We start from the raw sequence: 19,389 nt of genomic DNA on the forward strand, positions 1-19,389 counted from the left end.
AATGTATTATATTTTTATAAATAATGTAAATTCACTATCTTTTAAAGATAGTGGGTTAAAAAAAAGAAAATCCCTCATTTTTGTTATCATTGGAGAAAAATTCAGTCTGTTTTGACACTATACCCCAATAACCACCAAAACACAATAAAATAGTGTTTACAAGTGTTGAGTCGGTGCATAATGTGAACCAGCCAACAAAACACTGAAGACATTTTAAATAGCACCTGATTACTTTAAAATGCTTGTCACATTACAATAAAAAAACAATATGATGTTTAAAAAAAAAAGAACCTTCACATGCGCCTATATGCTTAAAATTCAGAGCACACTGCCTCTGTCTTACTGAACACATTTTGACTTCAGTGATACTGCTGCATAATGCTCTAACTGCATCGATGGGGGTGAGCAGCGGTATGCATATAAAAGCAACATAAAATCAAATGATCACATGAAGTACCAGGACAAATGCAGAGCAGTTTTTAAAAAAAATATTTCATGCATTTATTTGGATTGGGTTAAAATTTGTGATGATAATTCTGGTTGGAGGAGATAAAAAGTTTTGTTAAAAGAAAGCTTGTTAAAAATGAAAGACAACAATAAAAATTACTATTGAGAGTCTATAGAGAATTTTAGAGCAAGTCTTGTTAAGGAACATCTTCCCTACTGTTAGTTACATGCAGGTGAGCTGCAGGTTCAGCAGGGGTTAGGATGGTGAATAAAGCACTGCCTTTGATCTGTATGGAAGAATACATCATCCATTCTGGACAAAAAGACAAAGAAGTAAAAAAACAAATGTGTGTGAAATAGGTCAGAATGAAGAAAAGAGACCAAAATCCATGTAACCTTTAGAGACACACAACACATCCATAATGAAAAGAGAGATAATGGAACTAAAATATCCTTCCTTTTCTCTCTTCCTCCAACAGGACAATTAGTATCTGCACCTACAGAGCTGAGATCAAAGCATGTGTGAGGATGCTGGAGAGACTGTTCATTTGCTGGTGAGTTTTATTTTTTATTTTATTTTTTACAATAATGCGTGATAGATGTGGGTTGTTGGGTCAGTGAGTGCTTAGTGGCCCATGGGAAATAGTGACCACAGCACATGGCTTTCTCCTACTTGCGCCATGTGATTTTATAACTATCTTTGCCCATCCTTGGGCACTGAGTGGGCTTTCAATGTGTGTGTGGTTCAGGTATAGGCCTATTATGGGGACGAAATGTCCCCACAAAGATGGCAACCCTCACAAAAATAAAAAATACGTTTATTCAAGTGTGCTATTAGTATACTTCTTTTAAACTTAAAATAAGAAAGTATTTTCACTCTACTTTTTATGAACTTCTCCGAAATATAGGCCTTAAAATCAGACTTAAAGGGTTAGTTCACCCAAAAATGAAATTTCTGTCATTAATTACTCACCTTAATGTAAATCCAAACCCGTAAGACCTTTGTTCATCTTCGGAAACACAAATTAAAGGGGTCATGACATGAGAAACCAAATTTGCCTTGATCTTTTGGTATATAAGAGGTCTTTGTACCATTAAAACGTCCTGCAAGTTTCATAGCTTAAGACGTCCTCCCCATTATAAACGAATCATTTATTTAATCAAGCTCTAAATACAGCTCGTTCTGGATCCATGGTAAGAAGTGACGTCACGGTACGAAGTGACGTACCAGCGTTTGCATAATGACCGCCTCCAGCAGAAGACAACTACGCTTTAAGCGCAAGGCAACTACGCTCATTTCGTATCATTGTCGCGCCCGTGCGCCGCGCGCCTCACAAGTGTTCAGTCGACGGACAGCGAGTGGGTCTGTGTACAGGGAAATTACGATGCCGCAGATGTGCTGTTCCTGGCTGTGGACAAACAACATCTTTGAATACGCTGCGAAAGATCCAGACGTCAGGGAAAAATGGATGCACTTTATTTTTTGCAGACGTCTCAGTCACGGCAGTGTTAGTTTAAGCGTTTGTTCTGTACATTTGAAGGATGAATGTTTTGAGCTTTGCCAGAAAACTGTTGCTCAAAGATAAGTCCGTGCCTACTATTCTGGGCTCAACATCGACGACGCAAACTGTAAGTAATGTATTTAAAACTTTAAACTACTTTTTAAATACGCTGAAAGATCCAGTCGTCAGGGAAAAAATGGATGCACTTTATTTTTTGCGGACGTCCCAGTCACGGCAGTGTTAGTTTAAGCGTTTGTTCTATACATTTAAGGATGACTGTTTTGAGGAAAAAATCCCAATATGATGCTTGGCTTTGCCAGAAAACTGTTGCTCAAAGATAAGTCCGTGCCGAATATTCTGGGCTCAACAACGACGACGCAAACTTACTTTTTACCATGGCTAATATAAACACATTTGTATAAGAGAATTTTGAAAATATGTCGCCTTTCTAGTAGGCCTACATGTGAAAGAAAATTAAAAATGTTGCCTTTATCAATTCTGCATCTTCAAATATGGCCTGTGCATGCATTTTTGTCCGTGGTACACCCTATCATTTCATTGGAATTAGTTAAATAATGTTAAACTGTTAGCTAATCCGTTTTCAAGTGTCTCGGGTTATTTTTTTTTTATTAATTCAAAATAGTTTCACTTTCCATGTGGACACGGGCTGATCCAGTCTTCGTTGTTGTGGTGATCGTTCATTTTCCTCTGATTCTGGCTCAAACATAATAAGGTTTTATTATTGCAAGAGCCATCGCTTTGCATGCATCACCCGCTATTAAACAGTTGCGCCGAATCCGCAAATGTTCTGGCTGGGGGCGTTAATAATTGATGCATAGGCACTGACGTCAGCCAATCATAACAGTGGGCGTTAACACTGAACTCTTAAAGGGGAAACACCCCCAAAACAGACTGTTTGAATCAGAGGATGAGAAACAGGGTGGGAAAAGGTCATAAATCACTACATTTTAAAAGTTTTTTGTAAAAAAAACTATAGTAATACTATATTTGCACCTAAGGGAACATAATAATGAAATAAAAAAAACCATGTCATGACCCCTTTAAGATATTTTAGTTGAAATCCGAGAGCTTTCTGACCCCGCTATAGACTGTAATGTCATGACCACTTTCAAGGCCCAGAAAGGTAGTAAAGACATTGATAAAATAGTCCATGTGCAGTGGTTCAACCTTAATGTTATCAAGCGACGAGAATACTTTTTGTGAGCAGAAAAAACGTACAAAAATAACGACTTTATTAAACATTTCTTTCTCTTAACATTGTAAACACAGTGCAGAGCTTCCTGGTTCTATGTCAAAGCGGCAGCTCAGTAGCCTATTGGCCGGCTCCTGCGTCTGCATCACACGGATTCGCTTCAGAAGGCCTTTATTAACCCCCTGGGGCCGTATGGATTACTTTTATGATGGATGGATGCGCTTTTTTTGGCTTCTAAATCTAAGGTACTATTCACTCCCATTATAAAGCTTGGAAGAGCCAGGATATTTTTTTTAATAACTCAGATTGTGTTTAACTGAAAGAAGAAAGTCATATACACGATGGCTTAAGGGTCAGTAAATTATGGGATAATTTTAATTTTTGGGGGTAACTGCATATCTTGGCTGCCATGTCACAAAGCTTTGTCAAGTAAGTCGCGTTAGATCCTTTAAAGGCAGCCTTCATTTTGCGTCCTTCATTCGGCCTGTTTAAAAGGGGTCATCTTATATGGTGTTTGCATATAAATGCGTCTTTGCAGTGTGTGGACACAACCACCATACAATGAAAAAAATTAATTCACTCCATTTTTGTATTCTCTGAGCAATATGGTGTCATATTGCGCATGCTCCGCCCACAACCACTGACGAACTGTCCCGTATTAGCATATTTTTATACTGTTCACCAAGGCAGGTTGCCAAGGCAGCACTTTATGTCTTGTGTCGACACCCCCCATGGAAGAGAGGTGTGGGGTGAACAGTTGCTTATTTATCATTTAAAGAGACATGCACCGAAACGGGTCGCTGTGAACACAGCTGTTTTTGAGGAGGTAAAAACTGTGTTGTTTTACACAACCATTGAGTAATTTTTAAGTAAGTTACAAACTTTACATGAAGACCCTAAGAAATATACCAATTTGTGGGAAATGGGCATCCGATGACCCCTTTAAAGTATATATTAAGTGTATCCTTCACACAGCGCATCACGCACTGTGCGTAGGGCACCAAGAGCTGAGGGGGCACCAAAAAATAGCCTAATGAAAAAACAATATTTATAATGCTGATATTATTTCAGAATAGAAATACAGACATCCCAAGTCAATAATTTTTTAAATTATAATTGAATCACTCAATTATTTATTTGTTCAAAAATCCTGATTTATTCAGGAACAAAATAAGTGAATAAGTGAATCTTTACATAATTTGGTTCAAAACACTGATTCATGCAGGATTAAAACAGATGATCGCCGTCTTTATGAGCGATTCGTGATTCCATTTTTCCAACATAAGATTTCAACTTTCACAATCCAGTCCACAAATAATTAAAAACTGTATATCAGGTAATAGTCTATTTCCTTTAATTGCGAATGAAAGGAAATGAGAATTACTGAAGCACATATTTAAACTTCAACACTATGCCTCAAGGCTAACAACCATGTGATCTCATATATTTCAGCATACAACATTTACACACTGAGAAAAATAAATGGTGTAAGTTTAAGATAACTGACTACTGACATTTAAACTAAAGAGGGGCAATAAATGTGTACGTCTTCATGCATGCCAACTGTGCATGTAGGAAATCTCACTCAGATGAGTTGTTCATCCGCACGCTGTGTTAGCATGATATCTGAGCCAATTAAGATAATGAGCAACACCCATCTCACACCGCACCACATGATGCCCGTGTTCGTTAAATACTAAATGCAATATTAGCACAACACTCTTTCTTTAAAAAAAATAAAATGTTGCTTTATTCGAGCAGTCAGTGTTAGGACATAGCAGATGTCCTGTTGTTGTTGTTTTCTAATATTAAATTGTGCTTGTTCCCTTGTTGCTCCACAAGTTCTGTTCACCTTCCATTGAACAGTTCACCAGCAAAAAAATGTGAATCAGATATTAGTTGTAGTTGTAGTTATAAAATGACTACGTTAACTTCAGACCAAAGAGAACATTCAGTCCCAGCCTGTGCTTTCAGCAAACAAGTCATCTCAAAAGCACCAAAGCACCTTGGATGAAATAAGTATAGCTTGATGTGAATTGTGAATGCTTGCAAAGTGTCAGCGTGACAAAGTTCCTGTGTGGATATGATGGCTATAAAGGCTTTTATGAGAAGCAAACTAAATACATCCCCATCTGTTCCGACACAAAGTCAACTCTGCAGCTGACATCCTGGTAATTAAGTGATAGTGTGACGGATGTGTTTGAAAATGCACTCTGATGGTTCACTACACAAAACATATTCTCCTTGTTCCCTGTGTTTAGCCATTTTCAGAATAAATGACTACCCTGCTAGTGATTACCGTCCTTTGACAAGTCAAACATAAAGAGATCTACTGAGACTTAAAAAAACAACTAAATGTATGCATGCTTAACAATTGCTTGTGATTTGCAATTTACTTCGAATGAATCACGGAAATCTTTACATTCACATTAATCATTTAGCAGACGCTTTTATCCAAAGCAACTTACAAATGAGAACAATAGAAGCAATTAAACTAGCAGTAGGACAACAGTATAGTAAGTGCTATGACCCTTCGCAGTTCAAACTTAAATCTTTTAAATTAAGATGATTTAAATCTTCATTTAAGTAATAGATTATTATTATTATTTATAATATTAAACAAGCCACATATAGCCTACCTCAATTATTTGTATTATTTACCAGTTATTTGAGCAGTTATCAAAGCACTGGTAAATATTAAATCTCTAAAATTGGTTTTAAAATTTTTGTAATACTAGACGTATCAATCAATTAAAATAATTATGACCATGGTGTAACCAGAAGGTTCAAAAACTGCATGTTTTTAATTAAAATAAGTAATATGGTATCTGCATTGTGTACACTTTGGTGTTTAGCTATTTGAATTACATTAAATTATTGTAATATTTTAATAATTCAATATTTAAGTCATCTGTTGGCCCTCTTTGGATGGCCCAGACCACTGGTTGAGAACCATTGCTTTAGATCTCCCCTTTTTTTCAGGTTTCCGACTAAAAAAATATATGAGAAATAGTGTATTTTCAAGTTATTAATTGTGAAGGAACAGGATATTTAGTCTGTCTCTGAGACAAACAGCATTTCTGACTATGTTCATTCAGCACAACATAAGATTTTGCTGTTACCATGACAATTTAAAACAGCAGTACTGTAGTGTAGACCTCAAAACTATTTATAACTGTGCATCTGAGCTCAAAATATTTAACCTACAAGAAGAGCTATATTACATGTATTTTAAATGCTTATTTATTTATTTATAAGACAGCATTATCACTTGATCCCGATTAAGCATTGTCTGCTTTTTCTCGTTTATCTTTTTTCAATATAAAATCATCCTTAAACACACTCCAGTTAAAATTGTTTCACATCATTGACTAAAAATAACAGCAATTTCAAATAACCTAATCCACTGACTTTTCTTATTTAACCCTCCATTACCGTATTGATCACTTGCTATTGTGGAAGGGATTTGCTCCTGCAGTCACCTCTTGAAGGTCTACTGCCCTTATATCAAATGTGTAAGTCATGCTGACAAATCCCATATAGGCTACTTTTACACACTAGAAGGAATGAAACATCATTCACTTTTAAGACCATGTCAAGATCAGTTCAAAAGACCTTGAGAGTAATATAAAGAACCACGTTTAAACCACACAATTTAGAGTCTGCCAAATGGACCAAATCTCTATTCACTGGGTCAAAGCATGGTCAATTACTCAAGGCACCTGCTACAAGAGCAATCTTGAGTTCTGGTCAAGCTCTCCACACCTCGCTGACAAAAAGCAGATGGACTTACAGCTGTCCCTCGATTATGCTGTCCATTGGCCAGCGATGCACAATAACTTCTCATGTCGTCCTGTAGATGGCAGTGTATCTTTTTTAAAAATGATAAGGGCTGCTTCCAAAATCGCATACTTCCCTACTATATAGGCAAAAACCAGTATGTGACGAAAGAAGTATGTCCGAATTCACGGCACCCATAAAAGAGTGGGCAAAAGTACCTGGATGACCTACAGTATATGTCCAGAGAGATTCTGAAGTGAGCATGCGATGGACACTTTACTATCCCATGAGGCCACGGGAGAGGATTTGAACTGATGCTGGAAGGTCATCTGATAATGACAGGTATAGCGAATGAGATTATAGTCATACTACACACATTCATACTATACAGAACATACTTTTTTAGTGGTCATGAAGTAATTAGTTATTCAAAATAAGTACCTAATCAAGAGAGTATGCGATATAGGACACAGCCAAGTTTTAACATTTAAAGCATGGTTCACCCACAAATTTAAATTCAGTAATTTTTTTCACTTTCATTTTACCTTCATGCCATTCCAAACCTTTATGATGTTATTTCTTCTGTGGAACACAAAAGGTGAATTTCCAGCAGTCTGTATAATAGAGTGCTGCAGTGTATAGGTCAACCTGGAAGTTAATATCGCCCTGCAGGCTCCTTTGACAAAAAACAAACAATATAATTTTCCATTGGCTTTTGGATTATTGCAGAAAATAAGCTCTGTGACCAACTAAATATTATGAGTCTTACACATTTTATTAATCATTAATCACAAATGAACACAACTTTTATGAATTTTGAAGCCTAAATACAATCGGCAGAAGTAAAAAGCTAAACGAACGGTCACTTGCATGACTTAAACATTTTACCCAAATGTTTGAGGAATAATTTGAAAAAGCATGATCATGAACACAAGGCGGTAAAATTGGACTAGTGAGTATGAGGTGACCTGTTCGGTGTAATGACATTTATGTTCCTGACAACCTCTGTAAAAATGCTCTCTGTTGCAGTCCCATACATTTGTGTGTTTGTGTGTGTGTCTGTGTATAAGATAGAAAGTTCGTTCTACTTTTTATTTATGCTCTAGGACCAGACCTTGGTTTATTTGTAGAAATTTTCAGATTTATAATGGATTTACTTTTATTTTTTTGACAAACAAAATAAAAAAAAAGTCTTTTTTTTCATTTTCCCATTCATTTTCAATGCGGGGTCATTTTGACCCCAAACACCTTAAACGGTAAAAAATTTTTTACACACCTTTAGAACAACCAAATCAAACCCAGGTTTTTTGTGCATGTTTAGATAGATTATTTAGGAAAAGTCACAGACTTTCATGCCCCTGAGATGAAGGTAACACTTTTAAAAAATGAAGGAAAAGTCCATTGGGGTCAGCCTGACCCCTAACAGTGATTAAGGGTTAATTGATTCAGCTCATTCACCTGTTCCTTGTTAATTAACTCGTTAGCTCCTCTGTATTGAGCCCTCAGTTTCAGTCTGTTCCTTGTCCTGGATTGTTTTATGTCTATGGTGAAGTGATTGTTCTATTCTGTGTATTCAAGTTTATCTCCTGCATGTTTCCATTTACAATTAAAAGACTATTTAGTTTACTCCATTGTCATGCACCTTCACTACAGCCACCCACTGTGACCAGGACCCAACAAATGACGGGACTAGTTTTTTTAAAGGACGTTTTGAGTTACAATTATCACTCGACGTCTGTGACATTTCATGTACTGCTTCAGGCAGGACTAACATCTCTAACACCGTGTTTATTACAGAGGTGAGTGTGTTTTCTATATGTGGGTGTTTCAGAAGGTCATCTGCTGGGCTTGTGCAATATGACGTATATGTCTTTTCATTTAGGCTATTATTTGTTCATATAAATTTTCCCTGAAAATAATTGCATGTGTGTCAACTAATCCAATTCAAGCATTCAACTGTAGGCCTATATGTCGTATAGGCCTACATTTATTATAAAAACCCTATTTAAGTAAATTTCACGAGTTCATAGAAGTGGCTGTTTTTAATAAACCCACACAAGTAAGCAAAGAAATATAGACAAATATAATGTTTATTTTTTTCATCTGATAGCATCCATATTGAAACTATATTAAAGTATGCTGAAGATTGCTGCACAAACGGTAGGTCAAAAATGCACGAGGAGAAGCAGTAATAATACAACATCAGCAATCACAGACATTCGCATTCGGATGGGATTAGATTTCTCAGAGGACCATTGAGCAAAAAACTGTTGGTAATTTGCTCTGGAATTTTTACAGAGGTTGTGTGAGGAAAAACACAGAGTTGGCAGATTCAGATGGGATTAAAATCGCAAAGTCTGTGAAACGTGAATTTCTCTAACAACCCCCTGGAAAACTAGTCCTGTCTGAATATGGCTAAAGACTCAAGCATGGATCTTGCTAGAAAGAGGGCTGAGGACCATCTCCTACACCATCTGCCAGAACTGTCAGCCTCTAGAGCGGTATGAGGACTTTTTGGAGTATTCCCATCTGGTGAGCTGGAGCAATTCTACGCTTTCGGATGGGACTGGATGATGATTTATTTCAGTTTCTTGCTCCAGCTAAACGTTATCTACCGTTAGTTAATTATATTAACTACATCCTCAGGCTAAATGGTTCTGATTTCATGATTAAGTTAAAGATGACACTACACACGCTCATCCAGTCCCATCCAGAGAGCATATTGCCACTCCAGCTCACCCCGAGCCTGCTACCGAACCCTCCACATCTCAACTTCACGATCTCACCCATCCCTCCAGTCTCCCCTCAAGCCCGGAAGATGGTTTTGAACAGCGCCGACCTGGTAGCAAAGGTGGCTGATCCTGCAATTATTTCCATCCGGCTGGCTCTGAAGAAATCTTCCCCTCTCAGGTCCCAACATCCAGAGTCGTGAAATCCCCGAGTCCGTTCCAGTGAGTGAAATCCCTGAGTCCATTCCAGTGAGTGAAATCCCCGAGTCCATTCCAGTGAGTGAAATCCCCGAGTCCGTTCCAGTGAGTGAAATCCCCGAGTCCGTTCCAGTGAGTGAAATCCCCGAGTCCGTTCCAGTGAGTGAAATCCCGAGTCCGTTCCAGTGAGTGAAATCCCCGACTCCATTCCAGTGAGTGAAATCCCCGAGTCCGTTCCAGTGAGTGAAATCCCTGAGTCCGTTCCAGTGAGTGAAATCTCAGAAATGGTTTCAATGAAGGAAATCCCTGAGTCCGTTCCAGAGACTGAAAGTCCAGAACCTGCTCTAGAGTCCGCTCTGGTTCACGACCCGATAGCTCCTCTCAAGAAAATTTTGGAGGGGGTGCCCCCCTGGCTCATTGAGCTACCAGTACCTCTCTGGTTCCTGTATCGCTGGTATCACCCCTGGAGGCTTCCTAGCCTGCCGGCACCAACCGGGACACTTGCTTGTTACCTTCCAACACTCCAGGATCCCCGTCGTTCCTCCCCAGTTGGACTCTACTTGGCGCGGGGTGAAAACTTTATTTTAAGTCTTCTGAAGCAATTGAATAGCTTAAGTAATTATTCACAAAACATCTAGTTCTTCTAAAAACTGTTCATAAGAATTCTAACTAATTGTTGAGTTTGTCTTGTCAATGAATCAGTTGATTCAGTTCACAAAAGCAGTCTGAGAGATTCTCACAAATCGTACTGATTCTCGAGTTCAACTTACTGTCTCACTGATGGCTTTAAGAAGAGTTTTTTTTTTCTGAGAAAAGGTGAGTGATTTATCTCCTTCAGAAAGAGTGTTGTATCAGTTACCTATTTCATTAACTTTGAGACACACCTTACATTTTCCTTTCCTGTTGCATTAGTTCAGGGGAAATTCAGCTGAATGTGACATTCGACACAGGTCATTGCTACAGGTGGAACAAAAGTTTAAATGGGTCTTATCATATGATCTATCACAGCCTTAACATCTTGCGACAAAAAATACTTTAGAAAATATCTAAAACTCAGGCTTGAAATCAATGCATACTGTTGTCTGGTTAAGTGATGTTCTGTTACATTTGACACAGCTCTGATAAATATCATGGAAAAACTTCTGCCTCACAGGGTCCCACAAACTGAGGTGCAGGATTCCTGACGTTCTCCAATCACTGACATCAAGCCAAGAAGAGCTATTTATGGTTGTGTTGAAACACGAGCTCTGCCCGTACTGGTCACACCAGCCAGTTTCTATTGGCATCAACACAGACTGAAGCTTCGAAAACTTATGAGTAATAAAAGTTCTTGAGACCTCTTCAAAGCTTTATCTATAATGATAACGGGTAAATAATCCCACATACTGGATGTTTTAGGGCAGTTGAAACTAGGGCGAAAAACAAAATTAAGCAGATGGAACATTTCTTGGAAGCAGGGTTGGATGACAGTTTATTCTAAACAAGCACCTTTGCACATTCCATGGACATTTTCCACCTTGGCGTGAAGAAATGATCAGTTTATGTGCCACATTCACCTTGTTTACAGAACATAATGCAACCATTTACATTTTACTAAAAAAAAATCCATCTCTTAAAACCATTGGAGCACCCACTGAAAATCAGACTTTCTTGTGTAACAATACTCGCGTGAATTACTTTTATAAAGACATTTTATGGTATGAAGTAAATATAGCTTTGCATTTAAAGAAAATCTCAAAAATGTTGTTGTAGTGCTTACAATAGAAATCTGAACAGCTTGTAAAACATACACCTAACTTTACATTACCAGCTAATAACATATTTCCAAACTGTATCTAACAGAACACAAATATATAAAATTATTCTTTTTCATTAAAGTTTATCACTAAATATTTTTGAACAAATTGTTAATCTTTTTATTTATTTATTATACTTTTCTGTCAAAAAGCTCAATAAAGAAAACAAAAATACTTTGTCACATATATACATGGTCATTTACCTCCACAATTTCTTTTGGTGTCAAACAAAGCAAAACATTTTGTATTTACATGTTAATAAATACATCAAAGTTAATAGAATATGTTGGTCCGTTACTGTCAGGAGAACTACTTCCAGAAACTGTTTAAACTGGTATAATTAAATTTTCAATTTAACATTATATGGAAACTTTTTTTCAATATTCTGTGCTTCGTATGCAATAGAAAAAGGCCTATATCTAAACCAACATGAATAGGCTTTGTTTGCATTCAGCAAATTGAACAGCACCACTTTGTCATTACAACCACTCTGAAGGCATATTTGTTCAGTTCATCGACACTTTTTTTCTTTCTGAAAAGTATAAAAATCTTTTGTGGCATGAAGAATGAGGTAAACAATAGCACACAGAATGGCAAAGGTTGCCTGACACACCATACCTCCCAAAGTCCACTCAGGATTATACTGTACATTTCCAGGCCATTCCCAACCCTGGCAGGATCACTTCACTGTTTTACTGAAGAAAAAAAAAATACATTAGACCCATCTATTTGAACTAAAAGTTGACCTGACTTCCTAGCAACCAAGGTCTGAACAGCGTCTCAATATATCCACACGTAAAACAAGCATTTAGCTTATTGTGTCCATACTTTCCTTTACACATCTAAAATGCTTTTGGCATGAACTAAGAGAGGATGACAAGTCAAGGTCCTCGTATGGTATGGAAAAACGGTCATGCAGCTTTTAGAGCTTGCTACAGAATTCAGATCAATTTCTGATTGGAGCAAATATTTAATTTTATAATAAGATTAACATTTTGTTTAATAAGAATATTTTAAAGGAGAAAACTGGCATCAACACTTGTGCATCCAAATCAAATGTGATATTTTGATCTTTAATGCTCATAAAAGTTTTGGATTGACATAAGGCAGAGTAAATGATTATAGTAGTGTTGTCAAAAGTACCGACTTCGGTACCAAGTCGGTACTGAAATTTTAAAAATGTGACGCTTTGAGCGCTGTTGAGCGGAATCATAAACACCTCTGATTGGCCATTGTGTTCACGAGCTCATCAGATATGTCTGTGATTGGCTACAATGATCAACGCACGGGAGCGTTTGAGAGCACACGGAAGTGTTTGAAAGTGTTTTGAAAGCAGGAGCGTTTGAAAGCAAAAGCAGGCGTCTATCAGCGCCAGTGGATCGATCCGCTGATAGACGCCTGCTTTCAAACGCTCCCGTGTGTATCTGTGTAATCGCTCGCTGAAGAGCGTTATTTATGTATATTTACAACATGTTTTTGAAGCGCTGATCATTGTAGCCAATCATAGACATATTTGATGAGCACGTGACAATGGCCGGCCATTCCGAGGTGTTAACGATTCTGCTCAGCAGCGCTCAAAGCGTCACATTTTTTAAATTTCAGTACCGACTTGGTACCGAAGTCGGTACTTTTGACAACACTAGATTATAGAATTACAAAATGTTTTGGATGCACTATCCCTTTAATAAAGGCCAATATAGACACCCTAAGGGGCCATTTACACAACACCATTTTCAACTGAAAATGGAAAACCTTTTATGCGTTTTGGCTGTTCATTTATACGACAACGACATTTTGGTGGCCTGAAAACGCAAGCTTTTGAAATCGAGATGCAATTTTGAGAAAAGGGTGATGTCATGCGCATGCGTATTATGTGTTTAGTCTATAGGCACGTAGTGTTTCTTTACAAAGTCACATCGCCAACTATTGGCCTGGCACGCAGAATACAACGTTTTTAGCCATTTTTGCGGATCCTTGTGAACTGCGATCGTTTTAACAACGTTTTCGTCTGTACGCGAAAAAAAGCAAAGGAAAAACGTTTCTGTTTTTAGTACATCGTTGTAGTATAAACATACCCTATACATTTTTTTTTTACAAAACTATGTCAAATAAAATAAAATATGACACCGATTTCATTAAATACAGGTTAATTTAAAGCAACACTCCACTTCTTTTGGAAATAGGCTCATTTTCCAACTTCCCTAGAGTTAAACGGTTGAGTTTAACCATTTTCGAATCCATTCAGCCGATCTCCGGGGACTGGCGGTAGCACTTTTAGCATAGCTTAGCATAGATCATTGAATCTGATTAGACCGTTAGCATCTCTCTCAAAAAAATGACACAGAGTGTCAATATCAAAGAGTTTCGATATTTTTCCTATTTAAAATTTTACTCTTCTGTAGTTACATTGTGTACTAAGATCGACAAAAAATGAAAAGTTGCGATTTTCTAGGTCAATATGACTAGGAACTATACTCTCATTCCTGCGTAATAATCAAGGAAGGCGCAATGATATTACAAGCTTAGTCCCGGTCACAATGGAAGTTACCTTGCTGGAGACTATTATCTCAAATCTGAGTCCTAAACTATAAGAACTGCTGTTTTACATGATCTGAACAGAAAGTGTCCCTAATGCAATATGCGGTTAATGCAAAATGAATGAGGCAAGAGAAGAATAAATACCGGTACTCACTTCATACAGCATTAGTGTCGCATGTGTCGACCGGAGCAGCCAAAGCGTCATGTGTGTTTAGTGAATTGAGCTTCTCATCTTCATCACTTGTTTCCTTTTTTCTCTTCTTCTTTCTACATGGTTTATATCGTTTACTGTGAAACAAAGTAGGAAGACGGTAAAAAGAACAACATTAAAGATGAAATAAACACTGAAGACCGACACTTGAAGGTAACGATGCTCTTAATAGTGTAACACATCACTCACTGTGTACAGACGCATATGAAGACGATGAGCAAAATCAGAAAGACCAATCCTGTGACCACACATGCGATGACTATTTTTCTTCGTTCTCCCACATGGTAATTAAGATCAAGATATTCGCACCTAGAGCCAATATATCCCATTTCACACCTGTGCAAAAGTAAAAAAAAAAAGCATTCAACTTTTACTTGAGCTCTGATTGGTTGAGTGATGGACAGGTCAAAGTCTCACCTGCATGAAGGAGTGTTCTGCTCCTCCACAAAACGGCAAATACCATGGATACAGTAATGCTTATATTCCTTTGGACACTTAGAGAAGTGACCACTCCATTTGTGGTCATCTTTTGAATCTGTATAGATTTAAAGCAGGGATACATATCACCATCATCAAACATGTAAACTAATGTTCAAAAGTGCAAGATCAATCATTTCTTAATGTTTTTGAAAGCTGTCTGTTATGCTCAACTAGCATTTATTTGGTCAAAATACAGAAATACTGTTAAATATGATTACAATTTAAAACAACTGTTTTCTATTTTAATATTTTTTTTAAAGCTGAATTTTCAGCATCATTACTCTAGTCTCCAGTGTCACATGATTCTTCAGAAATCATTCTAATATGCTGATTTGGTGCTCATTAAATATTTATTTCTCTCAATGTTGATAGCAGTTGTGCTGCTTAATGTTTTGTGGAAACTGTGATACTTTTTTTCAGGATTCTTTGACTAATAGAAAGTTCGAAAGAGCAGCATTTATTTTGAAATATAAATTTAAAAACATTAAAAGCCGAGCCTATTAAGCTGTATTATATATTGTATATACAGTACTATAGCCTTTTTGAAAATGTGTTTTTTGTGTGTCTTATTATTGTAACTGGTACAGTGTACCTTAAGTTATCTTACAGTGTCATTTATATTGAAGTTAAATTGTAGTCAATTTGCCATAGACTTAAGTTGTAAATGTATTTTCTTGTTCGTATTTTAATGCTTTTTTTTACATCTTGGCCAGGGGACTACAGATGTAAAATAGCCTTTTGGCTAATTCTGGCTTTTTTAACCATGTTTGTTCATGTGTTTTATGAATTTGCACTGTCCCCTTTTAAATAAACCAATAAATCAAATCAATAAATCAAATCAAAAAAGCAATTAAAAGTAATTCTGTAATTCAAATTCAAAAAGTAATTCAAAAATTCTGTCCAATAATTATTTTCATGTTATTATGGCCGATATTAAAATGTTGTACTATTTTGTCTGATTAAATTAAAAATAAACACCAAAAACTAAAATCGGTCAAGTGAATTTAGGGATTCATGAAAAAACTTGTGTTAAAGATTACATTTAACAGAGTTATTCGTGTTTTTAAAGGTAAACTTTATGTGAGAGTTAGTTAGCTAATGGCAAAGGTAATCTAAATGTAAAAATAACAGAAAATGTGAATGCACAATTAAATATCCAATATCCATCCATCCATCCAAAAAAAAAAAAAAAACAGTACCAGTCAATAACAAACATAATCTCAATGTAAGGCTGGTGCTTGGTTGGGCTCTTTGTTGTCACATGATTCCCAGTTTCTCTTGTGTTCATCCCATGTGCTTTTGTTTTCACTTGTTACGTTTTCATTGGTTAATTGTTTCATTGCTTCAGGTGTTTATCATTTGCTCATCAGTAGTCTATGTATTTATATAGCCCTCATTTTGCCTTGTGTTTTAGTCTAGCTTTCTCATATCATGATGCTGTAGTACACTGCTGTGAGTTTCATGTCATGCTAAGTCAAGTTAATGTTTTATTTTCAAGTTATTGCTTTGTTTGTACACTTTTTGAAATATGGCGTTTGGGCTCAGAAAACTGACTCGACTTCAGTGGAGCCGTTACAGTCTATATTGTGCATCCTTAAAACACAGAGTAATGTTATTAGGGTTGTCCGTTTACTCATTTACAATATTATGTGTCGTTATACAACGCGCTGTAAAAGCCAAACTCAGTTCAAAGGACTGAGTTAGAAAAGAGGCCGCTCTACAGAAACTGAAACTTGAGCTCTGACTTCAGAATGAACTAAAAGTTGAATGGGAAAGGATCTAATTACAACCTCTGGCCACATGCAACATGATCTGAGGATTACCTGCAATACAGAGATGCTAAACTTGAGCTTGAGAGTATTATCAATTCTTAAATAAAAAATTACAAGGTTTGAAGTGGACTAAGAAGCTGAATTATTATTATAACAGTCCAATTGTCATCAGCGAACAGATTATAATATCCTTCATGTTAAGCAAATGCTTTGGCAGAATTTTGTGATCAAATAACACCATCTTTTTCATGCTATCTTTTAATCTAATGCCCTATTTATCTCCTAAGCTGGTGGTCAAACTATCAAGACTTTTATGTCATGCCCAGGGGAAACTCCCCCCTTTTTTTAACAACATAAGCGTTACATCTCATGTCTTCAAAGGCAGAGTCGAACCCCAGCACAGCTTCAAAACACGCTTTCTGCATGAGGTGGAATCTTGAAAGAGGAGCAAATGGAAAATATCTCAAGCTTGGCTAGCCCATTATTTGTGAAGAACAGGTTGGGGTGCCATTGATATTTACCTGTGCAGTTGCTGCTGTTGTCATGGGGATTGCAGGACACAGTCCCATTCGCCTGTGCATTTGTGGTATTCCATTCAGCCTGGGAGTATTTGCATAGGACTACAGCTGAGGGTAGACAACAAACAAATCACAGGTGGCTCCATGCATGTCTCCAGAACTGTGGCATTATTGCTTTGCAGGATTCCAGGCAAATACTGGGTTATATAGGCCTCTTAATCGTAGTTAAAATTAAAAATCCCTCCCTATATGATTAACCAGTAGAAGGTCTTCTAATGTGATAAACTACATTCCAGTGCTAAAAATAGAAACTGGCATAATGTTAAAGAAGTTAGACACTCAACTCTTGATGTCATCGAGAACATTAATAAATACAAGTAAAGAGCTATTTAAAGAAGGAAAAGTTGGCAAACGGGTACTTCTACAATCTATTGCGGCTTTGTAGACAAACAGAACACGTTGAATAGGCTACAAAGCAACAATGGTGAATCGTACCTGTGATTATTCCCCAAATCAACATGCGCGTCCTGTCCATTTGTAGTTCGTGTTGCGCGTCAAACTGAAGACTTCGATCCCCGTGTTGCTTCAGATTCAGTTGTCATTGTCATGCCGTTCATTTTAGAGCGATTATTTTATTGCGTCGCTAATAACTTTTTAGTTGTCTTCCTAAAGTTTCCTTTCGGGTTTCCTCAAGTTTAGAGGAGAGACTGACGGATTGACTGGAGATAGGCGTGCGTGGGAGGTGCTAGTGAGTTTTCCCCGCCTTTCTGTGTGAATGACTTTATGCCTTTTATTAGGCAAAGGATTCATATATTGATGCCTATTGCATACAATTGAGCATTCCCTATCATTTTATGTGGATACCATATATAATTACTTTGTTATTATGCTTACATTGCAAAAACATTTAACTTTCAATCACAGATTATAGCTACATTTAAAGATTAGGCTACATGTTTTCTTTTACTTTTTGTTTTTTACACAAGAAAAATGGTTTGATATAAAAATAATAATAATTGGCATCCCTTACTGTAGACCACCCATTGAAAAACCCTGGACTCCAAAAAGTATAGCCATAGGCAAAAAATGGCAGCAAGGTTTAGAGAGAGGCCAAACACACTCAATCAGGATTTTTATTGAGTGCTGAAAATTTAATGACCTAGCATCACACCATATAATCTTGAAGTGGAGTAGGCTACCCAACTCTGAAAGAAGAAATCTCAGAAGAAAAATGAAAAAGAAAGAAGTCAGAGACAGAAAGTTTTCAGAAGGGGTAATTGGAAAATTTGAGAGAATACAAAGTTCTGTCAATATTAATATTTTAAAGGCTATGTTTATGATTAATTAACAACCGACATGTTTACAAGAACGGGAAAAATTGAACACACTTCATATTTGTGTGCCCTTGGCATCAAAAAGTTTGAAAACCCCTGGTTCACTGAGTGTGTAGATAGCCTACTTCAGTCAGGGTAGGGTAGGCCAAGGGTCTGAGTCTCTGACGTTGCCTAAATCCCCTCATGTTTCCAGACGGCGAGAGTCTGTGGACACACCACGCTGCTGGAGTGAGGCCTTGTGTTCATTGGCCGTGGGATTTCTCGTGGGAGATGGAGAAGATGCGTGACTGGCAGGGGTCGCCAGTCTGCTCTCCCCGTCGTACACAAGCCATGTATTTACTACTAAGCTCCACTGCAAACAACGACCCCTTCAGCAAATGCCATGCCCAACTTAGCACAGACACCGCAGAGCTTACGACGCGCGTTCATGAGAGATGCATGTCAACCATATTTTCAGTAAAATGTGGCATATTATTTAGGTATGTATTTAGAACTGAACAAGTAGACTACAAATGACTATAACAACAAGATATCTTGAAAACAAAGACAAAACAATGAGATGAATATACTTTCACCAGCTAATTTTGCACTATACTAAACGTTAAAAGTAAAAATCAATGGGTTGTATGCATCCGTAAATAATAATAGCCAACTAATAAGATACTAAATCATAATTATGAAGAAAAGTCAAAATTGTGTGATAATTTCATATTTATGACAAAAAATTAAGAAAAAGCAATTAGGACATAAAAAGTCAACATTTCGAGATGTTTATATATATATATATATATATATATATATATATATATATATATATATGTCAATATTTATTCCAGATTTTCGATCTTTTTATATTCATATTTATATTTTA

At 36.9% G+C, this 19,389-nt stretch overlaps 1 protein-coding gene across 1 annotated transcript; it reads right to left on the bottom strand.

Annotated features, from left to right (window-relative positions):
- Positions 1-11,323: 11,323 nt before the first annotated feature.
- Positions 11,324-17,949, bottom strand: btc (betacellulin, epidermal growth factor family member). The gene is made up of 6 exons (XM_079586855.1): positions 17,680-17,949; positions 17,188-17,292; positions 14,832-14,949; positions 14,604-14,750; positions 14,358-14,491; positions 11,324-12,360 (listed from the first exon to the last, which is right to left on the bottom strand). Exons 1-5 carry the CDS (start codon positions 17,717-17,719, stop codon positions 14,359-14,361), a joined length of 543 nt encoding a protein of 180 aa, XP_079442981.1. The 5' UTR covers positions 17,720-17,949; the 3' UTR covers positions 11,324-12,360; position 14,358.
- Positions 17,950-19,389: the final 1,440 nt, after the last annotated feature.

This window comes from Phoxinus phoxinus (assembly GCF_949152265.1).
Source record: "Phoxinus phoxinus genome assembly, chromosome: 17".
Lineage (NCBI taxonomy): Eukaryota > Metazoa > Chordata > Actinopteri > Cypriniformes > Leuciscidae > Phoxinus > Phoxinus phoxinus.